The sequence below is a fragment of the Motacilla alba genome, chromosome 1 (genome assembly GCF_015832195.1).
Source record: "Motacilla alba alba isolate MOTALB_02 chromosome 1, Motacilla_alba_V1.0_pri, whole genome shotgun sequence".
Taxonomy (NCBI): Eukaryota; Metazoa; Chordata; class Aves; order Passeriformes; family Motacillidae; genus Motacilla; species Motacilla alba.
The window spans coordinates 57,749,005-57,775,117 of record NC_052016.1 but is presented as its reverse complement, the minus strand read 5'-3'; the positions used below and the strand labels follow the sequence as shown (position 1 = coordinate 57,775,117).

Sequence of the window (26,113 nt, the reverse complement as noted above, 5' to 3'; positions counted from 1 at the left end):
TTCAAGGATAATGAAACCCCATCTTTTTCCTCATCCCCTTAATAGACACAATATAGAGTCTTACTGAGCTGAAAAAAAAAAAAAGAACTGAATGGAGAATGCTAGGAGATTTATAGTTTGGTGAAACTCCTTAGGACTTGTGTTTTTTAGAAATAACTGTGGTTTGAATTCTGTAGTGAGAAATTTATAAAAATAAGAGGGTTTGGCTCGTACAGTTGTTTGAAAGAACATTAGTGAATATTGGAGGTATTGTTCCAGTAGGTAAATATTTGTTGAGATAAAGGCAAAATGTGCTTCCCTGTGCATGGAGCTGTACTTTTTTATTGTAATGAGATATCATGTGTGCTGTTGCATACATTTGGAGTGTCTTAGAAATTTTTTGAAGTCTTCATGAATTTTTATCTTTCTGTTTTCTATGGAAAATACTAAATTAGAGACACCTCTCCAACAGCCCTCAAAATACTCTTTTCTGTCGTGGAACAGAAAGTGGTCTGTTTTAACATGTGGAAGTTGCTCCTGCATCTTACTAAACTCAGAAATCCAAACTTCTGATGTTGCCTTTAGTGCTTGTCACCTGGCAAGAATGATTTTTCATAGCTCACAGAAATCAAACATGCTTTACTCATTTCCCGGTGTGATTATTGCTTCAGAATTGTTTACTACTGTTAAGTAAGAAAACATATTCTTACAGCCCCTTTTTCATAAATTGTATTTTAACTGTGTTGAGAAATAGAACATGCATTTTAGATTTTCGCAGAATTTATACATTATTCTTTGTGGAATTAGAGTGGGTTTCCATGTTTTGTCCTTGTCGAGTCTTTTTTTTGAAAATTCTTTAGTATTGGAAAGACCAGTATGTAAGGAAGCAAAACCACAGGAAAACATCTGCTTTGTTTACAAATGAGTTTTGTGGACATATATCAATATGCACATTTCCTATGTGAGGTCATCTCACTCAGAATGGATTCAATATGTGAAGTGTCTTTTGATGCTCATTTTCTGTGGAACGTCCTGTAGTTTACTTGGAAATAGTTGGAAAGACAATGCAAAGCAATCAAAGTATCTCTTTAAATAATTTTAATAGCTGTAGAGTTGAAGTAAAGCTTAGCAGTTATAACAGCATTTCAGGCAAAATTCTCAGAGGTTGTAAAAATTGTGAAATTCCAAAGAAAGATTTGGAAAAGTAAAAATTGTGATATTTATATTTCTGTGCTTTGAAACAATCTCTACAAAGACCATATTAGCCCCTCTGAAGGGAACATGTGTTTGTTGCTAATATGGGAGTCAGTGTATGATGATTTGGGACCTTAGTTACTGGGGAGAAAATGAGTAATTCCATTAGTAATAATATATGTCAGTGTAATAGAGGAGTGAATCTCCTAGATTCTATTTGTAAATGTTTTTTTTTCTACGATAGTGAGCCAGTTAGTTATCTTTCTGTTCCACTCGTGAAATGCTCTAAGGAAACAAAGCGCCATAAAGATTTATCAGGTAAGAGTAATAACAGTACTCATCTATCTCCCCTAGGTTTTGAGGAGTGTTGGTATGATGCTCTTAGGATTATGGCAGGATGAAAATGCATTATTACTGTCTGATGATACTCACTATGGAATTATCTTCTGTGCAAAGATAGGTATTGTTTGTGAAAAGGAAGGAAGATGAAGGAACTGAAGTAGCTTCAGGACGTAGTCTTCTGGGGAGCAGTAGCTGCCTGTTGCACGTGACCAGGGAGGTCAACGTGACTCGATTTTGTAAGGGATCACTAGAAGTGATGTGAATAAGGAAAACAAGGCATAATGTGGCAGTATACATAGGGACCGCCATGGAAAGGTGCTTTGGGAGAGTGCTGGAAAGGATTTTGAGGAAATTAAGGAATAAGAAAAGCATATTTGTCGATTACATTACAATGGATTAAAATTTTTGTTATACAGTAAAGCTGTTCAGATAAAAAGGAAAAATGCATCCTAGTGACAAAGTGACCAATAAAGTATTCCCACCATATGGGCAGAGGATTTTACAAGTCTAGAATTATAGTAAGGAATATAATACAATGCACATGATGGCCTTTGATATTCTGGTTCCTGTTGGCAACAAGCAAACAGTGGAGAGATGCTTAAATAGAAGTGGCTTAAGAAGAGGCATTAAAGTGACTTTAGTTTTAGTCTTGATTCTGCTTAGCTTGAAATAGCAGTGGGTCACCCAAGATGAAGTGTTAGAAAGCCATTCAGATATACAAAAGTAATTTGAGTATGTAGAATAGCACATGAATATGTGTCATCAGGATTGGAGTGATAATTGAAGCTTTCTAAATGGAAAAAGGTCACTCAAGGACAGAGGAAGAACTGGTCAGCTTTTTCCTTGGGGGCTGGAATAGAAAATAAGCATCTTCAAGTTACAAACAGCTTGAATATTTTAAGACTTCACGTATGTTTGATTTCTTCTAGACCCAACCAGAAAAAGAATCTGAATGGCCAGACTCTATGTCATGGCTTATGAAGAAACTGGAACAGTTGAACTTAGATATTGAAGAAGCTCTGAGTGCTGGCTCTTCTCCCTCCAGTACTCCTTCTTCTAAAAGGCACAAGCAACTGGTAAGAATGTGTGTGTGTGAGATATGATAGATTCTCTAACATTTAGCTGCAACATTCCTCAAGCCACAGTTTTTAGATCCAGTTGTGTTTCTGAATAGGCAAAGGAGATCGATCAGGTGTTAGCGTGAAGTTATAAGTTTTCACTCATTGAAATGATATTTCTAACATTAGATAACTAATGGTCAAATAACCAAATAACCAGAACTGTGATAGGGTGAAACCTGTAAATTTTCTGTCAGGATAGCTTAAAATCATTATACACTTTTTTTTTTTTTTTTTTTTTTTTTTAGGGATATTTGCTTGCATGTTTTTCAGATTGTTAAGATTTAAGTGCTAGCCTATTAATATTTGTTATATTTATTTAAAGATATAACAGCAAGAGAGACACCATCTTCATTAAGAGTTGAACTAGTGTCCTGGTCACCCCAGGACAATTAGATTTTTTTTTTCTCTTTTATTTGAATAGTTGATTTAGAGCTGCAATCCTCTAGTTAAGAATATTTTGTGATGACAGGTGTCATCAGTTGATGACAGTTTCTCAAGCTTTTATTTTGAGGGCAAATAGGATTAAAGGAGCAATGATTATTTTATTAATTTTTGAATGAGCAAGTTCTTTTTATATAAGCAATTAATGGAGAATGACCAGCATGAGAAATAGAAGTGTTTGTTCTCTGCTTCAGGCTATGATTAAACTCAGTTCTTAAGATAGAATCGTGAGGATTTTCAGCTCTGAATGTTGGCATGAAGTTCATGGAAGGTGATCTTTTGTGAATGTTTTTGCTGTCACTGTTTCTTCATTTTGTAAAAGTAAATTCTTGAAGTAAGCGTCTTTGTGGATCATCACAGTGTAAATGTTCATGTCTCTCTAGGTGGGATGTTCAGACTCTTGCACTTCGGGTTTTTAAGTTCTACAGAGAGGGTGTTAGTAACAGAGTGGCCATCACTCATTTCGTTCTTGCTGTATGTGTCAGCTGGTTAGAACCAGCTCTGTCCAGCTGAATTAATTTCATAATTAATTTGCCTATTAAGGCACAGTGTTCTGTCTTCTTGCAGGAGAATGCTCAATGTCTTCTGTCAAAATACAGTGGCAGTGTAGTCTGCTTTTCTGTCTGAAAGTGAAATCCCAGCCATCAGAGTTTAAGCACTTCCCATTGTGAGACAGTCTGGTAACCAGTGATCCAAACACCCATTATTTTATGGCTGTGCCTATTCTACTAAAGTAAAAGCTGTGGTTTGGTTAGGCATCGTTCTTTTTTCATGTTGGCTTGAAGATCATAGGATACAACTTCAGATCCTTTGCTGAAGCGCTCACTGAAGCAGAAAAATCTAAATAGGTGACATTTTCAAATGAATTTTGATACATAAGAACAGCATCATCAGAAATGGTTGCATAGAGACTGCCATCACCAGCACCCCAGATGCTTGCACTTCTCTTCCTGAGGCCTCATCACAGCCTTTTGCCTGGGACATACGCTCCCACCAAAAGCCTCTGCTAGGGTGTTAGGATGTTCCCAACACCAGGACCAAAATTACTGCTTTGCCTAATATGATATTTGAGGAGTTGCAGTCCTTGTTATCAAGCCACCTCTTCCCACTCTAAAGAATAGAAGAGCTCTCTTCATTTTAGTTGGCTGTTGACAAGCAAATATGTGAGTCAGACACATTTTGTTGTAGCCTTATATGACAAGCTGGAAATGACCTTTAAACCTCCAAGAGCCAATTTCAATAAAGAAGCTGGACAGGTAACTTAAAACAAAGTCTTTCTGATGAGACAAGTAGGATCAGAGCAAGAAAAGAGTCTTGGAAAATCTGTTGTGGAACTGATGATGGGATACCATTTGCTGTCTCCTGCAAAAGAATTTGTAGAGCAAGGGAATCATCTACTCTGATTTAAGTATGAATGAATCATTTGCCTCAGAATGGGTGGCCTTAGTTTTACTTCATAGTTAAAGAAGAGATAGATCCTCATAAATCTCTCCATAATTGTAGCGTAAAGATACAGATACTGCAGATCTCAAAATGACAGTTGCAGTGGAAAAAATAATGGTCTGGTTTTCACACAAGTTGTATGAGTAGTTTATATTCTATCGTGCTATTTGTACCATATTTCTAACTATAGCTTGTAATTTGTTCCACACATATAAAATGTTTTCTTCTTGTCACTTACATGAAACTCGAATAGAAAGACCTCTCTCAAACATATGTTTACTAGTAACTGTGTAAATTTGGCTTCTCTAAAATAAACCACTTTTGTGTTCTTCATATGGTTTTATACTCAGCTGGGTACTGACACAAGAAATTATGATTGACAATGTTTTTGGGTGAACTGTGGAAGGATGTGAGGCTGAGTTTGGAGATCCGAAATCTCCAAAGCAGGTGACTATTATATGAGTGGGAACATGGGTTGTTGGAGCTACTGCTCTAAAAGTTGTTCTCTTGAGGGAGTGGACAGTTTTTAACAGATGACAGAGTTATTTCTTACAGCAAATGCTGTATCTCAGAAATATATTTTGTAATTTAATCACTAGGTTGTGCCAGTCAGTTTTCTACTGAAGGATTTTTCACCTGTTTATGGAAGTAATTCTTGGATTTTTTTTTACTCTTTGCATTTTTCTGTTGTGAAGGTATCTGGTGTTAATAATACTCATTTAAACAGATTCTTTTTTTTTTTTTGCAGAAGAAGCCAAAATATGTGCTGGGTGAATAAATATTATGAGACCTATTGGGTGAGAGTAGAGAGTTTTGCAGTATTTTGCTGAGAAAATTCAAGGTGTTTTCTAAGACACAGTAGCTTTTTCATGAATGCTAAGGGATGACTTGTTCCTACATCTGTGTAAACCACAAATTACTACTGGTCATTTTTTTGTTGGCAAATATTATGAGGATGTAGCACTGACTGGATTCCTCAGAAGCTTATCCAGAGAAGATGTTAAAAATCATTTTCTATAATCAAATTATTTTCTGAAACACTTTCTCACCAATGATTTAACACATGATTTAAGTGCAAAAAGCTGTACTGTCTGAATGTACTAACAACAAAACTGCTAGTTTGGAAAAACACATTTGATAGTTCCACTCCTGTAAAATCTGTACCTTTCCTATGAAAAAAAAATCCTTCTTAGCAGTATAGAAGAAGGCACTTTGTAAATGAAACATCAGAGATAAATCACTCTTGCTGCAGTGTGTTTCCCCATTGTTTAATGTATCTGCTTCATTGCCACTTAGTATCTAGTATTCAGTTTCACTACAGAAAAAGCAGGAAATCTTGAGAATGAGAATCACTTATTTTTTTTGTTTCAGTCTTTTATTATTCATGAATGACAGGGAAATCCTGTTTGATTATAGTTACCCCATCTTATATTATAAGAGATATGACTTCCATTGAACAAAGTTTTTTCTTGAACTTACACATTCATTTAATTCTTTTTCATTAGTATATTGTCTTCAGACTGTTTGGGGTCTGCATACTAATTATTTTGTCACCTTTTCAAAGCCTCCTTATTTTGCATCCCTACAAAATATACTTACTGGGAACTGGGAAGTTGCTGTTAAAGATCAGCAGCACATTTGTCACTTTGTGAAGAGGAAGAGCCTGAAAATGGGCTGATTAGAATGATTGTCCCCAACAGCTTGGGATTGCTCTGCAGTCCGCTCGTGACCCTGTTTCCCTAAATGTCTGTAGTATGAATTCTGCTGGATTGCAGCATGTATTGCTTCTTTCTCACTCACCCAGGTTTTCATTGGGCAAACCAGGATATGTGAGGGAATGTTGTGCAGTTGGTCTCTTCCTGACACTGTATTCAGTGTGGGCCCAGAGTTGGGACATCCACCTTTTAAAAAAATAGTGTGGGAGTGGAACAATGAAATGAGAACTCCCCAGGTTTTGGGGAATAAGGAAAAAAATATTTGAAAAGTTCAGAATCTGTAATTTGAAAAGGGGAATTTTCTGGGTCTCTGTTTAATATGCAAAAATAAACATGAAATAAAGTTAAAAGATAGTTTAAAAATAATTTGAATAAAACCATTTCTCTTTCTACAAAGTGATTCAGTTCCTTTAAGTTAAGGGAAGGTGTACTATTATTGATTAGTTCTCCAGTTGTGTGTACTGGATGTTAAGGAAGTGACTTTCCGTAATGATGGGATGTCTATCTTACCAAAGTGTAAAAATGATGCAGCACGTGCTTTTAAGAAGAAAAAAAAAATCAAAACCCAATATTTGCCTTACATCAGAGGAAAAACAATCCAGAGGAAAAAATAAAATCAGATGAAAAGATAAAATTCCTAAGTTTTTCTCTTAGAATTCACATTAAAAATATTTCTGACTTGTCTTTATTTAGAGGGTTTTAAAAATTCTCTTACAGTGCCCTGTTCAAGTAGATACAGGCCTTTATGGACATCATCAAGAAAAAGGATCTTGGAAAAATAGAAGAGGAGACTACCAGGATCTAAATTGTTTACCTTACCGAGTGTTGACTGGAGCACGACCTAAAACTGATGTAAGTAGCTACAACATTATCTGACTCACAGGTTCAGTAACCTCAAAATTTATGCTGTATCATTAAAATTGTCTGTGCCTTTCTTTGAAATAATTTTTTCCACACATATCAAATGTTTGATTTGGGCAAATACTGCACTGCATGGAGGACTTTGGTTGGCAAAGCAGGTACAGATAAAAGTTAAGATGGACTTCAGTTAATGAGGCTCCAGGGCTGTGGGGTTCATTTAATCTGATTTTAGATCTCTGATGAAAATTTCTATATCTGAACGAGTCATTTGGATCACCTTCATAGTCAATGGAAAGAAACAGGCACTTCTGAAGAGTAATTCATCTGTAGGTAACATGTGATGGATTCCAGGAATCAGAGCAACTACCACAGCTTTTTCTTCATGGCTTATTTTAGAAGTACTCCCTTAGGATTTTTTAGCTTGGCAGTCGGCTATGCCCAATTCACGGTGAATTCCCGGCTGCATTCTCTGCAAGCCTAAGTGCTCAGCTCTTGAATTTTAGTTAAATCCTATTTCTGACCAATAATAGAAATATTTACTTGGGTTTTTTTTTTACAAGGTGATGGCTGTAGCCTGCAATCAAAATCCATCAGAAGGTTTTCTCAAAAGGCTTTGATTTACTTTCCCAATAGCTAAATGTAAGCTACTTTAGGATCAGTGTCTTTGTTTGGAAATGTAGATGATTTCTGTCTCCCTTTTTAAAATTGTGTGCCAGCAGTAATTGTGATCATCATACAACATAAAAAGTGGCTGCACTGGATTGAATCAAAAGCACTTATAGCCCCATATCCTTTCTTTGGCAGAAGCCAGTGTTGGATTTTCAGGAAAGAAGTGTAAGGACATAGTAAGCAGATAGTAAGCCATCTCAACTTCCTTTGAGGTATTTATCATGCAGACACATTGAAGACAGACACTTTATTGCATTTTTGTAATTAATAGCCGCTAAGAGTCTTTTTCAACTCTAGTTGTGCATTTTATATGCATTTGTATTCATTTGTTCTTTTGATATTCAATGTCTTGTAGCAATGATTTCCAAAGTTCAGTTGTGGAGTAGGTGATACAACACCTTTTTCTTATTGTAAATTTGTTACTGAATTATTATTTTGGCTGTAATTCTTGTACTGGCAAAAGCTGAATCTCATGTGTCTTCTAGGAAGTTGTGAAAACCTGGTTTTGTTGGGTTTTTTTTCCTCCAGCAAGTGACTGTATTTATTATTGATTTACATTTTTCTGCTTATTTTACAACCATTCAACATCATGAGGTCCTCTTGCAGCAATATGCAGTCAGTATTTGTTTTTATTAACCTCTGTAGTTGAATATTGTCAGAAAACTGTCCACTTTTATTCATCCATTTTCCAATTCATTTGTGAATGTACTGAAAACATATCCATGAGACTGTCAGGTAATATCCATCCACTGTAAAAGAAAATAATCAATTATTCTTAACCTTCGTTTTTCACTTTTAGTTAGCAATGAAAATCCATTGTTATTTCTTGACATCTTTTTTGTAGTTCCTCCTTCATAGCATAGTTTGAGTTTGATGGTCAACTTCACCAGAAGCTTTTTGAAATGGAAGTGTAGCAGTCAAATTGCCCATATCTACATGATCATTCAAAAAAGTTGGCCTCCAAAATCCCAGTTATTCTAACCCATTATCCTGTGTTATCGTCCATATGTTCTTAAGCATACTTTCTGTCAATTTTCTGTCATGCATATCAGTTCTACTAGCATGTCTTCCACAAATGACCTCAGAGGCATTTTCGGACATTGGCATCACATTTTCCACCCTCTTTTCCTCCTATCCCTAAGCCAATAGGTGTTAGCAGTAATTACACATTGAGCCAATAGCTCAGCAGTTCTCTTTCCACAAACAAGGTGCTTATTTTAAGTTATCTATGCAATTTGGATTAAGAAAAATCTATTATATTAAAGATATCTTGAACTCTGTCGTATTCATCTAGCAAAGAATGATATACATACCACCATAAAAATTCTCAATTTCATTAAATGAACCTACTTCTGTGCACTGAAAAGGAAATTTGAAGGTTGGCTCCACTTGCTTGCTAATTGAAAACATTATTGTCTTCCCACTAGCTATTTCCTTTCCTTGGAGAATAGGTTTGCTATTTTCCATTTTTGCAAAAGCACAAACATTTGTTCTGATTTGTTGTTTGTTCTAGTTGGAATAGATAACAGAATTAATTAAAAAGAAACTTGCCAACTTTATTTGTTTTTCACCTTGGCCAAATGTTCAGGCATGTACAAGTATCGCAGCTTAGCTGCCTTCCCACTAGTACTATGCAAATATTTTCAAAGTGGTGTTGCAGTAGTACTGTTGTTTGGCTCTTGGTGTGTGGGAGGAAAGACAAAGGAAGTAAGTTTTGGGGTTTTTTTTCCTTTTCTGAAGTCTGGTTTTTTTTTTGTATTTTTTTTTCTTTTTGTTGAAAATCAGGAAATACTAGCATGATAAAAAGCAGTTCTACGAATCCTCATCAGTACAATCCATGCATCATATCAATAATTTTTGTGTACTGGAGTGAGAGCAGGGTAATGCAGAAAGTACAAATGTTTTTTTTTAGGGCACCAGAGAGTCTAGAAAACTACTGAAGGCAAGAATTTATTGAGAAATTAGTGAGCTGCTTTCTTACTGCACAGTGCTTTAAATTAGGAATAAATATTGAAACTGGTGTTTGCAAATGTCATTCAGGAGATCTGATAATTTTACTTCCTTCAAAGGGCTGCTTTTGATGCTCTTTTTCATGCAAATTCAAATAATGCTACGTCTAGCTCCAGGCATGCAGTCTGCATTAGTCTGTCATATCTCTCCAATACACAGATTTTCACTGCTTATTCCTTAAGATACAGACTTTTCCATATTTTTTAAAAAGGGTATACTGAAGTTGCTTTCATTATAGTAAATGGGGTGGGACAGAATAATTCCTTCTATGTCACACCCAGGCTGCATCTGTTTAACTCCCATGATCCAGATGGTATAATACATAACTTGGGAGTAACACAGAGACAAATCGGACCTCTTGTATTTTGATGATCCAGTTTTGCTTCTCTTCCAATTTTCTGTGAGTCAGAAGGTCCAAAAGAACTTAACTGTCTCCACTCCCCAGGAGCTCATATACCCAAGAGATTCAAAGAAACAAATACCCTGTAAATTACTGAGATTAGCAAATATAACAGAGAACAGCTCTAGAAACAGCAGAGATGCTTCAATTCAGGAATGATATGCAGAGATTAGGCAGGACACAGTTGTTCAATTATCAATACAAGGCAGTGATGTTAGCTGCACACTTTTCATGGATACCAACTAGGCCAAAAGCCTAAAAGGGACAATGATGTGTTCTTTGGCAAACTTGTCACAGTAGGTATGCTGTTTCTATGCCTGTTTTCATGACTTGCACTTCTTACGATATTTTTATGATATTGGTGGAATAAAAAAGCAAATAATGGGTTTAGGGCTGATGTCTCCTGCCCTTCCCCCTCCAGGGCTGCTTCACTGAAACTTTCTTTTTGAGGTGCTGCAGGAAATATTTACCTAAGGGGGCAGGGAAGCCAGGTGCTTGAGAGACAAACAGCAAAGTTTCACCTGACAATTGCTGGCATTTGTAAATCCATGTCTACATTATTGAGTTTCCATTAATGGAGATGAAGAAGCCCATCTACAGCAAGATATACCTTGCCTTGAAGTAGTTGCCTGAATGGAGGTCTCTTGTTGACATGCTTTGTGCCCCCAAAGTGCTGATGTTGCTTGGGCAAGTATTTGGAGAAGTGACTGCCCAAGACATCAGTGCTTAGAGCTGGATAAGATAAATCCCTCCCAGGGCATATAATTTACAATCTGGCATTTGATGGGCAGTGCCTGCCTCTCTATGCTCTGAGCAGAGAAAACTTTGATAGTCTAACTTAGGAGTCTAGTGGGGGTATGAAAAACCCATCAGTAAACACCCACTAGCTCTTGCAGGTAATGCAGTATGCTCTGCACTATACAGTCTGTGAACAAGCAAAAAAACAGCATTTCATGTATTGGTAAAAAGAGCTTTTTCCGTTATCTGTTGTAAGTTTGCACTTTTGTTTCCTTTTTAACTAGACTTGAGGAGTGCAGTTTTGATTTCATATGCTTTAATTTGACAAATGGCTTGAACATATTACATCAATAGGAATAAAATTATTTTACAGTTTTGGGATTTGTTTTAGCCTGGATTCTCAGTCTGATTCAGTGCTCAGACTTGGTTATGTAGGTGGTGCAAGAGAGGGTCAGAGTGGCTAGAGATGAGGCAGGGAAAACTGCTTCTTTCACATCAGTGCCAGCTTCTGGTAGTTTAAACTGTTATGAACTATAGTTTATCTATGCTAAGCCACTTGATTCAGAAAATGAGGAGCAAAACTGTCTTGTAACCTACACTTAAATGTTTATGATTCCTTTAGGATTTTTTTTCCTGAGAAATACTGGTTGTGCTATAAATAGTGCTTCACAGTTTAGGTCAGTGGTTCCAGGGATGTCTGGTATCTTCTGACATTGTTTGAAAACATAAAACTAATAAGGCAGTCATCTCTGGCTATTATCTCTCTGTAGTAAGTGTAATGCTTTTCTGACCCTCTGATCATGTTTGAGGCAGAGAAATTAAAAAATAAAAACAGTTGAAGCGAAGTCAGAATCATTGTGTTTCTTGTGTGCTCCTTGTTCAATATTTCTGGCCTGGGACCACCAGGGATCAGAGATGATTCCATTAGTGAGCATGTGTGACAAACCTTTTATCAGATAGCTGCCAACATCTAGGGCAGAAAAGGTTATCATGCAGCAACTCGTGACAGTTTTTACTTTCACTAGCACTCTTTGGACTTTTGAGGATCTTAAGCTATTTTCAAGCCTTGAGCTGATCCTTTATTTCTCCACAAAATATGTAAGCAATCCTAATTTTACATCTGAGATTACAAGTGCCTAAACCTGACTCCAAAATAAGTTTCACGCACTGTCACTGATGGATACAGTCATAAATTTATCACTTCATGGTAAAACTTATAGCAACAGTTATATCCCATTATCTAGTAGGGTGTGTTTCCCAAGGTGAAGATTAGGCAGATCATGCTTTACTCTGACCTTGCCCACTACTGACAACGTTGATAGTAAAGCCCCAGGAAGACTTGTGCAATCTCTGAGCAAAGATTTCTTATGCCCATCCTGGTTTTGGGCTACTTTGTATGACCCACAAAGTGCAGGAAGATGAAGTAAGAAGCCTAGACCTGAATGATGAAGACATGACATTCAATGCTCTATTTCCTCAAAGTTGTAGTGTGTTTGAAGACACAATTATGTGGCCATGTTGGAGCTGAAGATTTCTGTCTCTACTTCAACTAAATGCATTTGTAAAAGTAGCATTGCTCATGCAGAAGAGGTAGAGAAATTTTTGCAGAAATCAGGTTTTCACTTACTTTCTCAAAGTCTCAAAACCAGATGATTGGTTGGAACATGGTCAAGAGCAGAATCTAAATACAGCCTCTGGTTTTGCTTACCAGACCATCCTTCCTCATAGAGTGCTAACTCCAGTCTTCCCAGTCTGGAAAAGACAAATTTCAAACTGTGTCCTTTAGTCATGTGAATTGCTTTACTCTTTAATATTGCAATTAATTATATCAGCAAAATAGCTCTCCAATACAGATGCAGATAGCTTGAAACCTTGTATTTGCATAACCTTTTTTCTTGTGTTCAGTATTGTGTTCAGTACTTAATTTCACCAGTATCTCCCTGGGACAGAGTCATGCTGAAGTAGTTAGGTGAGGTGACCCACTCCACTTCCAAGTGTACCCCTATATGGTGGATTTTTGTGCCTCTGAACACAATGGCTGCCTTCCTGTTCTTCACCTGCTCTGCCTGCGCAGTGAGGACATTGAGACACCCTTCTTTCCCAGGAGCACTCTAGAGTTGCAGTCGTTTCTGAGATGATCCAGTGCTCCTGGAAGACAGAATCTTCCCTGCTTTAAGACTAAGCAGTTTCTTGGTAGTAAAAGAATTCATTGCCCAGGAAGAGACTGTACTAACTCTAATGAAAATCAGTAATAGGGAGTGAAGAGCAGATGCTTCCCTTCCTTCCCGAGAGCTGTATATTCCAGTATCTGTAAAACTCCAGGCTTTCTCATCTGCTTTGTTTCTAGTGCACTTGACAGCACTCTGGCCAAAGTGTGCTCCTAACATAAGAACACAGCATAGCCCATTTCCTTTTCTTTTTGCCTTTATTCCCTCATCCCAACAGTCAGCTCCTTCAGTGGGGAAATTAGATTTAAAAAAAAAACTTGTGGGTCAAGATAAAGGCACTTTAATAAAGCAAAAGAAAAGGTTGTGCATACAGAAGCAAAAGAAAACAAAATATTTATTTTCTACTTCCCACTAGCAGGCAATATTCAGCCTGGGGAAGCAGGGGTTCAGCAAGTGTAATGGTTGCTTTGGAAGACAGATGTCATAGGTAAGGCCCTTCCCTGCTTCCTCCTTTTTTATCTCTAGCTTTTATTGCTGAGCAGGAATCATGTGGTATGGAATATCCCTTTGGCAAGCCTGGGTCAGCTGTCCCAGCTGTGTCCCCTCTGAAGATCTTGTCTACCCCCAGCCCACTGGCCTTCGAGAGTCAGGGGCCAAGGTTGGAGAGAGAGCCTTGGTGCTGTTCAGGGGCTGCTCAGCAGTAGCCAAAATACTGGCATGTTATCAACACCTTTCTAGCTACAAAACACAGCCCTGTTGAGGGCTGATTTTGGGGAAATTAACTCCATCTCAGCCAGACCCAATACAATTTCTTTTTTTAATTAATTGCTCAATACCATTTTTTTCTGACAAAAATTCTGTCACCAGCTGAAGATGATAACCCTAATGTAGATATGCAGCATTTAAAATTACTTCAAACTGCTATGGTTAAATCACTTGATCTATGAAAATATTTATTTAATTTTAAAGTATATTAATGGTATGCTTTTAAAACAGTATTTTGCATCAAATTCATTATTTTAGTTTAGTTTTCATAAGGATTACCTGGAGGCTAGGGACATACTTTATGTGTTTTATTTTTAAAACTCATTGAGTTATCTATGTAGGAAAGGAAAGAGCTGTCTTATTCATAAAATGCCATTGAAAAATAATTTTAAAACATTTAATTATTCCCTGATGGATGTAGAAAAGATAATTTATATGCTTTTTTTGTATGCAGTATAAAGTAAAATTGAAGTTTCCAACAGATTTTGGAGTAAAGTTCATTTAATGTAGTTCAAAAGGTATATGAAGTCAATATCTGTATCGGGAGGAGGCTAGAATTGGTTATTTTTATTGCTTGGCATTACATGGCTATTTATGTACTTCAGGCTGATAATGTCTGTTTATATTGCAAGAAAAGCTTTGGACAAGGGAGGAACTGCAGGAGCAGTTGGAAAATAGAGGTCACCCACCTCCACAAGGGCAGCCAGCAGGTCCACCAGGGATGGCAGTAGCAGCAGAGCAGCTGGGCTTGGTGGTGATTTTGCCAAAACCCTGTGAGCAGAGACTGCCAGCAAAATTTATTGAGTGAGCACTTTTCTGAGCCAGCCCAATCTCTTTCTCATTATAACTGTCCCAAACTCACACATTGAGATTTGCCTTCTAGATCCAGCTGTAGTGACAAAATAAGAGTTGCAGGCTGGCATTGATTAATTAGTATAGACATCCCAAATTAATCCTATGTGTGCTACTTGACTTTTATAGACATATTTATCATTTGTAAATTTAAATATTTTAGAATGAAATTTGTTGTTACGTTAATTTTCAGATCTTCTGACTGAATTATTTTGCAGAAACACTTTAGTGTTTTATTTCTGATTACACTGGCTGTTTGCAGGAACACAATTTCATTTCATAGTAGTGCAATCTTGCTAAAAATAAACACTAAATTTGCTGACTTACGTTTCAGTGTTAGCACACAGCCTCAGAAATTCATTGCTCTTCAAGACAAACTGAAATGTCCTGACTCTTTGTCCATAGAGATGAGATTCAAGTCGTCAAAATAAGAATCTCTATACATGCATAAAAAGAGGTGATTTGGAACCATACCAGTAAATTATACCAAACCTATGCAAATATAAAGAGAGAGAACCTCACTTCCATGCAGCTAAATTTGTACTCAGTGACGTGCAAAAGAGAAACCGTTTTCTCTTTCCTTTCCTTTCCTTTCCTTTCCTTTCCTTTCCTTTCCTTTCCTTTCCTTTCCTTTCCTTTCCTTTCCTTTCCTTTCCTTTCCTTTCCTTTCCTTTCCTTTCCTTTCCTTTCCTTTCCTTTCCTTTCCTTTCCTTTCCTTTTGTTTTTTTGGGCTCATGCTTTTACATGCAATGCACAGTTTGTATAACTGGGTGACAGTACAATTTTCTACTGTGTTTTATAGCACTCTGTGTTTTATAGAAGAAAGGGCAGATAATAGAGTATGCCAGCTCCCATGCATGAGAATGGCAGCAATGTGCTGGGTTCAACCCTACGAGGCTGTCTCTTGTATTTTTGCTTGTGGGATTGGTTGAGCACTGTTTTCTTCAGGGAAGTATGTACAATCATATCTTACCTGTCTGCCCATCTGATCAGGAGTTTGCATTTTCTCTTTTCTGCCCCTGTGATATATTTGTTACAACAGCATAAAAAAAATGAAAAAAAGAGTGAGTATATTCTATGTTATGGCATTATCATAATGCCTCTTTTAGAGTAGCTATTACTCATTTTCTTCATCTTGGCCTCTGTTTTAGTACTTCTGTAATTCTTATTCTGCCAGGGTTTTCCTGGCTATTTCACACGTTGATCAGACAGCGCATGATTGAGATGGAGCCTTTGACTTTTACAATTGTTGTTCACAGCAAGAGCAAAGTAAAGGGATTCCAATATTACCAGAGATGTATAATTAAAAATGTGTCCTGCCTGGGCTGACAAAGTGCTTCTGTGGCATTTCAGAGCTTGGGCAGACTCAGACCCCTGGTCCCACTTAAGCAGTGGTGCAAAGGTCTCTCATAATACCAGCCTGTGGCTCTTTGTACTCTGGAGAGCCTGTGGGCTGCTCATGCCTGTTTCCCACGCTGAGGAAGAAGGAGCTTCCATCTATAACACACCAGAGACAGAGGCCAGCACAATGCACAGGGAGAGCATTTTTTATGCAAATGAATGGAGCAGATTGTGCATCCCATCTCTCTAACAGAGATAATCCCTCTCAAGGTGCAACTTTTTCTTGTGCTTCTACTGGGAGGAGGCAGCTTTGCCCAACTGCCACCCCCTTGTCCTCGGGTGTATGTAGCCCTTTGTGAAAGGATGTGCACTTACACAAGGGAAGTACAACTTCAGAAAAATTATTTGGTGACATTTTCTGTCTTGCTACCACTCATAGGGCCTTTTTTTTTTTTTGTAAATTCCCAGAACTAAACACAGAGTGATAAAGTAGTGATTTTGAGATTAATTGATAGATGGGGCTTTCTGATAATCCAGTGTGGAAGAAAGGTCATGTGTTATCTAAAGCAGCCAAGTGTCATAATGATGACCTTTAAGTTGGTATTGCATGCATTGCATTAAAATTTACAGTGACTAATCATTAACAAAACCAAAGCACTCAGAAATAAAAGTGGCTGAAGCTTCTTTATTGCAAAAAGCCCTAGTACAAATTTTCAAATGAACCACTCAATTAAAGCTTGAGAACATTTTGGGTTAACCAGAAGGCTGCAAATTGGGCTGAAAATTTCCAGAAGGACTTTTATGTCTTAAAACTTGAGCTAACAATTTGGAATTTCCATCTTGGACTGTGAGTTTGCACTGAAACAGATTTAGCATAGCCTCAGAGAGGAACTACAGCAACCTACAGTCTGAGAGACCTCAAGTGGACTTTTAGGCTATTCCCCTTTACCACATTAGAATCACCTATACCTGTGTCACCCTGATGTAAGTTTTTCCAATATCTTTTTAAGACCCCCACTGACAGAGTATAAAGCCTGTTCAAATGTTATGTTTCAGTACCCCACTGATGATTAGAAAGTTTTACTATGCTTTCATAGTGTAAAATATCTTCTTGTGTTCATCATCAGTATGCAGAACAAGTTATGTTCATGTTCTTTGCCTTCTGCCTTCCCTCTGCAGGTCAATCTGGTTCATCTAGCTTTTTCTTGTAAGTCCTGGTTTCCAGACTCCTTATTTCATCTAGTGTCTCAACCTGCACACTAAATATTAATTTGAGCATGTTCAGAGCTAGTTACATGTCTCACAAGTTCATCTGGAAAAAATACCAAAAAGACTTTTAGCAGTTGAGGCCGTAGCAGAATCTGGACACTCTGTAAGTGCCTGGCAAGTTGCACAGACACTGACATGGATGTTATCCTTCATGTTCACTTTAATCTTCTCTGCAATCATGGTTGCAAAAGTCACAGTTCCATTAATGATATTAATTCCTGTAGCCTATTTTTCCTTACTCCTAGAGTATCCTAAGAAACATGTTTCATTTGTTTGTGTAAATTGACTAAAACTTATCCAAGGTTGTGCCTGCACTACAAAGAATGCCTGTACAGATAAACAGAAAATTCATCAAAACACAGTTCCTGCCAGATTGGTTCCCAGGAGATTTGCAGCCTGATTCAGGTGAAAAGGAAATCTTATTCTCTTTTAAGTTCTTAGGCTGAATGTCTGCTCACTCCCTTGACTAACTCCAGCAAAGCAGGAAGCTCTGTTGATGGAAGGCACATGGTACCCCAGGCGATCTGGAATATCACATGGGCAGAAGAGGGTGGATGTGGACAGAGTGACAGAGGTGATGAGAGGACTGAAGCAGGAAGGCTGGCAGGACCTCAGCAGGTGGCACTCTTCCCTCTGGATCAGCGTGTGGAGGGAGTTGCTCCCAGCAGTGCACAGCATCACTCTGCTGACACACCAGCTCAGGATGCAGTGTGAAATCCAAAGCCTTGACCTCTTTTGATCGCTGTTTTTTTTTTTTTTATGGAGTCGTCCTTGATTCAGGTATAAAAATAGTTTACTAAAGGTTTTTGAAATTTCAACTCAGATAATCTGCCTAATGAGATATCTATCTATAGCCATGGCTCTGTAAATTATTCCATGCTCCTTGCTCAGGCAGTGCAATCCTAACACAACTGTGCTTTGATGTTAGACATGACTGTCTTTTTAGACAGCGGTGGTCCTGGACTGTACAGTTGGAGCATTTTGAGATGCAAATCCTTGTATTCTTACAGACTGTGTTCTGTGTTGTGCTGGCTTTTCAGCCAGTCAGTCAGTCTGTTTGCAGAGTGAATTTAGTGAGAGCTTAAACAACATAAGCTCAAAGTGTAACACTGTAGGATTGTACCCTTACTTCTCAATGAACTTTTTAAACAGGGAAACTGATCTGGGTGTCTTGTTCACCCTAGCCCTATCCCTTGTAGCAATATAAAGAAAATAAAAAGAATTTTTGGCAATAAATGGTTATAATGAATTTTAATCCCCAAGGTGTACCTGTACCAAAGCCTCAAGGATTTCTTGCCTGCTTTAAGTGTTGTTTTCTTTCAGTATATCTAAAGTTTCACCAAGGACTTGCATTTGAGTCTTTGTATCACAGCAGGAATTCAACCCAGGGTCAGGATTGTCTGATTCTTTGCTGACAGAGGCTTGCAGAGTCGTTGACTTTGCTTAATTGAGGAGCCTCCCTTTGTTACAGTCTCTTCAGAAGTTTTGGGTAGTAGGTAGTTCTGTGTCGATTTATTGGCATTTCTCTCCTCAGGGTATATTTTTATTAAGACATATCAGAAGAATGACTTTTTCCACTAACCACTGGTTTTTTTTGTAAGCCCCACTTTGAGAGGGCTCCTTAAGGCATCTAGCTTGAGTATACTTCTATTCTACTGGCTGGCCTGTTCTTTTACACTGAGAGAGACTAATTTTGATGTCTAATTGTCCAGCTGTATATGCCTCTGTGATGTGGAGTTCCAGCTGCTGTGAACTGATTGAAATCCCATCAGCAAGAATAGCTTGTGCCTCTTGGGAAACAAAAACATTTTTTGCTCCCCAGAACCCTGGCTAGGCTGTCATACCTGTGGCTCTATTCCTCTCCACTGGCATGTGTGTCGCATACTTACTGTCCTCCTGCAATGCCATTCTCTTAGGATGTGGCAAATGAGAGTATGGCGGGTTTTGTTGACTGTCTGACACAAAGTACATAGGGACAGTGAAATTTTTTTCCTGTTGTAGCTGAGTTGGAAGTTTGTGGCCAAGCTGCCCACCCAGTCACTGCCTATTGGACTAGAGTGATCTTTAGTCTTGTCCAATAGTCCAAGGGGAGTCTTACAAAGGTGGTTGCAAAAGAAATAACTCAGTCTTTCTCACATTGGCTGAGGTGGTGGTGTCCAGGGAGTGTACATCCCTAGTTTGGGTGGGCTACTTGGGGAGTGCTGTCAAAGGAAGAATACTTCTGCTTCATTCACAGCAGGTATGAACATGATATGATCTTTTTCTGAGAAATACATATCATATCCATTAAATATCCATAATTCCCAGATAATTTGAGATACAGCCCATAGTGGCTGAAATTCAAGATTAATTTTTTTTCACCACATCAGAGGTTCATGAAGTTCAACAATAGAGATGAATTCTAAGACTTAATGCATGATCTCAGACTAAACTAAAAACCTGCAGTGACGACTAGAGTAGGTCCAGATTCCCTGGACAATGAAGTCATCCGCGCCAATCTTGATAATCAAACCACATGGATAGGAAGTGCATGTGCATGGTAGACATTCTTATATCAAACAAGCCTGTGGAAGGTTTTTTTTCCTTCCGTTTAAGACATGTAATACTTTAGGATACTAAAAAATATGTTAAAAAGGTCCCCTCAAGCTCTTAAAGGAATTACTGGTATGTCACCCTGTTCTTCTAAGTTCTTCTAAGCCTTCTGATGTTTACATTTTTGTAATGGAGTTTCTCACACACTTTTCATGTAAATAATAATTGTTTTGCATTCCTTTCTGGAGGAGGAGAGAATTAATGGACTGTTGGTTTGACCAGTGTGGTTGTAGAGATGGCAATTTCATCCTCTAATCCATGGTCAGTTTTGGAATTCTATAAATATCGAGATTTGGAAATAAACCCACTCTTTTTTGCTGTGGACATCTCAGAGTTCAAGTTTCGTTCATTTCGTGTTGTATTGCGACACTGGTACCAGACATTCTCCAGCTCTAAAGATCAAGTTCATTATGGGGTAAACAAAAATTATGTGGGAAACTAAAATTATGTACCACATGGCACATCTAAAATACTCAGTAATTTTGAGAGATGGTTTACTCAAAACAAATTTTACAGCAAACCAAGCTGTAAATTTTGTATAGCTTTGAAAAATCACCATGAAAGAAGTAAGAGGGCAAAACACTGAAATGTCTACCCTGTCCCACTTGAATGTAGGCTTGAATGATTGTATTCTTTTCATTGTACATAAGCAGACATGAGACCTTTTCAGCTGCAAACCAGCATTGATTAGCATTTCAGAGTAGGGACCTGAAAGCATTCTGTAGACATGACAGAGTTCATACGCAGTGTTTCTGGACAGGCATTTCTGTAACAATACACTTCATCTGATTCTGGAATGTTTGCATTCCCTGCTTGCTTTGTCAGGAGAAAGACAGCCACATGCAAAGAGGTGGATTGCTATATTTAAAATTTCAGACCTAAGAAGGACACTACCTTCATTTTGCAGCTAGAAGGCAGAAGGTCAGAATGGAAGTGATTGCCCAGCTTTCTCCATGAGGTCTCTCACAGTACTGAAAGGATCAACCAGGTCTTTTGATCTTCAGTCCTGCACCACCAAGACAAGATTGTCTTTCCTGATCTGCCAGACTCTCTTATGTGCTCCCATCAGCACTTGCTTTGCTTCTTCCTACCTAACCCAGAATACACAAAATACCATTATTTGGAATACTATTTTCTCCTTCAAACCTACAATACAATAAGGTACATCTTGAACATTGCTGTCTGAGGCATTCAGGGTACTGTGATACACATTAAAATCAGTGTAGTTGCACTTTTTAGTGATTTAGCTATCCCAATAACATGGTTGACAGCCTCCCAGTTTATACCCTGATCCGTCTGCAAAGGTTGTATTTACAAAGCAAAGTCTTCTGGCAGCTAAGAAGATCTCTCACTCAGCTTTAGCGCATGGCTGAGGGTCTTAAGGGTAAGAGTTCCCCCAGTCTGACCGACAGATACACAGTTGTGGTAGGGATTCCAACACAGCAGATCCTGGATCATGCTGATTTCCAGTGTGTATTGTCTGGCAGTTCTCATTCATTGGAGCAGCAGGTCATCTCCTGGAATGGCCCGTTCTTTCTCTTTGGTTTCGGCTGGCATTTTTTTTTGTTTTGTTTTTGAGGGAAAGAGGGTGGGGAAAGGGGGCAGTGTTTTGTTTTTATTGCTTGTTTTGTTATTTTTATTCTTTAGGGCCTAAAAAAGGGAAAGTGCAAACATAAACGAGGCTTCTGGGACCCACACATTTAGTTGCATGGATCAGCCATCTGCTTTGCATGCTCTACCATTGCTCCTCATTATGCACTTATTATGGGAATATTTATTCTGTGAATGACGAGCTGTTTGCTCTTGATATGCTTCCATCTGCATATATATTTGTTAAACCACTCCCTTTAGGCATATGAAAGTTTGGCTTTCCCTTTCAGATGGCTATAATTATACAATTAGATTTGCCATATCGTCAGCAGCATGTTCAGCTCCCACATCCACTGCAGGATGCACATGTGGAAGATGGACTGGCAAAAATAATTTGCACAACTCCTGTGTGAAAAAGGTTGAGTTTTAGAATGACAGTCAGTGAAGAGAGAACCTGTGTAGTTATTTTGGAAGCCTTAGAGGTAACAACATGGTGAAAATAACTGGGGATGAGCCATAGACACATCTGGGTATAAATAGGGCAGTGGATTGCTAGGAATGATGAAGTGGCCCTGTCGGATGGTGTGTGCCCCATACCTGGCAGATTTGCCTTCACTGAAGCTCCCAGTGAGCTTTGAGGGGAGCTATGTGAGAAGACCACCCCATATGGGCCTTCCTTCTTTGAGGATTTAGAACAAGACTGAGTTGCAGATAAGGGTGGGAAAGACAAGTTCTGATTCCTGAAATATTTAAACTTTTCAGAGTTGCACAGTTCATGTACCATGCATGCAGGAGAGGAAAAGCAACCAAAGTAAAGATGGCTTGGGATTTAGGGCTTTGTTTGCTTGCTATCTGCTGGGTTTTCTTTTCTTGTTTTTCCTGCAGCAAATGACTCGAAATTACTAAATTGTTACTATTTTCTCATTAATTCTCCTCCTGTTAAATTCTAACTGAATCCTAAGAGACAAGAGCAGTGAGATCCTCAGCAGTGTCCATCACATTTGGCATATGGTTCCACTTTTCTTGACTAGCTTGAACTTCCAGAAATCGTGTACTTTTGAAAATCAATTATTCTCCCTCACATGGTAATCAACATGGCAGCATTTTGTCTTCAAAAAACTTTATCCCAGTAGCATGGATGTTTTAAGTGCTTGCCAGAGACCCAGCTATCCCTGGGGAAATTATGTGTTCAGGCATATCTCACTTTAAATAATTTTTAAAATAAACACTTTGCTTTGTCTTGTGTATGAGTTATGACCGTAATGACTTCTGGTTCTGAGTTTCCTTTCGCAGCATTTCCTCCCTCCAGACTTCTCCTGATGATAATGCTGCTCAGTGTGGAAATGAGCCTATGTATTTACCTGACATTTTACCAATGTGCTGTTAGGCTGCTTTTTATATTGAAAGCTATTAATGCCCTGAATCTCATACTGTGAAGATCAAAACTGACTCCTCAGCAAAGCATACAGTAGATCAAAATCTCAGTTTTGGGGATGAATATAGCCAGGCAGTGGGCACTGGGCTTTTGGGGGACGCACAGATAAAGCATAAGGCATAGTGGCTTACTGGAGGCAGTGCAGTCCCTCAACGTCCTTCAGCACAATGAGCTCCAGCAGACTTTGGCACAAAATTGCAAGAGCTTTGAAGAATGCAGCAGTTCTGCTGATGACTGTGGTGAAGGCATCTATTTTCTCTGTTTAGCCCTACCTTATCCAAGGAACTCTTTGCATATTGAAAGGCAAAAGATAGATCAGGGATTTTCAGGCATAATTGCTTTCATTGTTGAAGATTGTCTTTTTTCTTGTTGTTTTTTTATCTCCTAAGAAGACATTGGTTAGAGTTGGTGGTTTATTTGTTCTGTTTGATTTATGGCTTTTGAGTGAGTATATTGATGTTACACGACATCCTATCATTAACTGCTTCTCTGAAGGTTCTCTTCTGGTGTTTTGCAAATCATTGCTACATTAGAGGCTCACTGTTAGGACCAATAATTTAAGACATGTACTTGTAACTTAAAATTGCTTTGCACGTAATGCAAAAGCAGGCAAAATTGTGGCTACTTGAATATTTGAGAACAGTGTTGTCAACATCATGTATCACAGAATCACAGAATTTCTAGGTTGGAAGAGACCTTTAAGATCATTGAGTCCAACCCATGTTCTAACACCTCAACTAGATCATGGCACCAAGTGCCACATCCAGTCTTTTTTTAAACACATCCAGGGATGGTGACTCCACCACCTCCCTGGGCAGATGATTCCAGTATTTGACCACCCTTTCTGTGAAAAACTTCCTCCTTAATTCTAGCCTGTATCTCCCCTGGCACAGCTTGAGACCGTGTCCTCTTGTTCTGTCTGTTGCTGCCCAGAGAAAGAGACTGACCCCCAGCTCACCACATCCATCCTTCAGGAAGTTGAAGAGAGTGATAAGGTCACCTCTGAGTCTCCTTTTTTCCAGGCTAAACAACCCCAGCTCCCTCAGCCATTCTTCATACGGCTTGTGTTCCAAGCCCCTCACCAGCCTCGTTGCCCTCCTTTGGACATGCTCAAGCATCTACACATCCATCCTAAACTGAGGGGCCCAGAACTGGACACAGCACTCAAAGTGTGGCCTCACCAGTGCCGAGTACAGGGGAAGAATGACCTCCCTGCTCCTGCTGGCCACACTATTCCTGATACTGGCCAGGATGCCATTGGCCTTCTTGGCCACCTGGGCACACTGCTGGCTCATGTTCAGCCGACTGTCAACCAGCACCCCCAGGTCCCTTTCCTGAGCACTGTCCAGCCACACCGTTCCCAGCCTATAACGTTGCAGGGGGTTATTGCGGCCAAAGTGCAGGACTTGGCACTTGGACTTATTGAACTTCATCCCATTAGATTCTGCCCATTCATCCAACCATTCCAAGTCCCTCTGCAAAGCCCTCTGTCCCTCTAACAGATTGACACACGCTCCCAGCTTAGTGTCATCTGCAAATTTACTAATGAAAGACTCTAAACCCTCATTCACATCATCAATAAAAATATTAAACAGAACTGGCCCCAGCACAGACCCCTGAGGGACACCACTGGTGACTGGCTGCCAGCTGGATGCAGCACCCACCATTCACCACCACTCTCTGGGCTCGGCCATGCAGCCAGTTCCTAACCCAGCACAGAGTGCTCCTGTCCAAGCCACAGGCTGCCAGCTTATCTAGGAGTATGCTGTGGGAGACAGTGTCAAAGGCCTTGCTGAAATCCAAATAAACAACATCAACAGCCTTCCCTGCATCCACTAGGTGGGTTACCTGGTCATAAAAGGTGACCAGGTTGGTTAAACATGACCTACCCCTCCTAAACCCATGCTGACTGGGTCTGTTATCCTGGCCATCCTGTAAATTCTTTGTGATGGCACTTAATATAAACTGTTCCATTATTTTGCCAGGTACTGAGGTCAGGCTGACTGGTCTATAATTACCAGGATCTAAGATCTGTAAGAAGACACTGTGCAAATGAAGGCTTTAATTCTAGTCCTGCAGATCCAGGGATATATTTATTCCCATGGAGCTTTGGAGGAGCCCTTCTACAGGAATTTCTTCAGGGCCTCAGAGCACCATGCCCGAGGGAAAGTTCAGCAGCATTGCAAGCACCTAGACCATAGGTTCCCAACTTTTAGATAATTGATTTCTCACTAGAATATATTGATACTGTATTGTGTCTTGTTTCATCTCTTCACTAAAATCTCTCTCTGGTCTACTGTATGCCTTCTTTATAATTTTTCTTGTTCCATGACTGTACTCACACATTCTGCATCCTTACTTCTCCATTGCCAGCTTTGCTGACAGATCCAGGACTGAGAGGGAGGTTGAAAACCAGACTTTATTTGGCTAACATCACCCAGAGCCACTGGGGTGTCTTTGCACCATGCTCTCATGTGATTATGGTATAGGAATATTTAACACAGGCATCCAGCATTGCTTCATAAGGATCTGTATGGATCTGAACTCTGTACTTCATCTGTGACATGGTCATGAATCACCACTCAGGTCCCTCAACCTTCAGAAAACTTAGGAGTCCTTCACATTTCAGAGATATAGATTTCATAGATATAGAGTCAGTTTATTCACCATGGAAAATAATATCTTTCTGTTAAGTTAATGTGCTGCTTCAGAGAAATTAGAAATAATTTCAGAATAATCATAAAGAACTTGCTGGCAGATGAAAAAGCTAATTTGTATGAAAATCAAGAGCAAAAATATTTTTTAAGTAGGCTGTATTTTCTTTGGATACATGTACCTCAGCATAAGAATTTCATTTATAACACTTGATATAAATAGTGTGATAACACTTCACAGAACCTCCACTTATCAGGGGAATTCCAACTTCTTACAGAAAGTGAAGCACGCTGGTTGTCATGCCATCCTTGTAAATATTTTATGTTGGCTTAAGACTCAAGGGCAGACGTCTATTTTTACTTAGTGTTTGTGAAGAATTATGAACCTAAAAAGCTTTTGTATAAGGCATCTTGTAGTAGCAAAGCCAGTTCAAAGCTGTCTCCAGAAACAGAAATTGCACAGCACCTTTTTTGTTTGTTTTTATATTATACTTAATGTCTGGCGTACTTCTCTAGCAAATATACCTGTAATAA

At 38.8% G+C, this 26,113-nt stretch overlaps 1 protein-coding gene across 1 annotated transcript in view; it reads left to right on the top strand.

The window, feature by feature from the left end:
• Positions 1-26,113, top strand: part of STARD13 (StAR related lipid transfer domain containing 13) — a 287,606-nt gene that overhangs the window by 69,695 nt on the left and 191,798 nt on the right. Inside the window, exons 3-4 of the mRNA XM_038133160.1 lie at positions 2,445-2,591; positions 6,953-7,087. Of these exons, the coding sequence (XP_037989088.1) occupies positions 2,445-2,591; positions 6,953-7,087 (282 nt within the window). The remainder of the gene's footprint in view (positions 1-2,444; positions 2,592-6,952; positions 7,088-26,113) is intronic.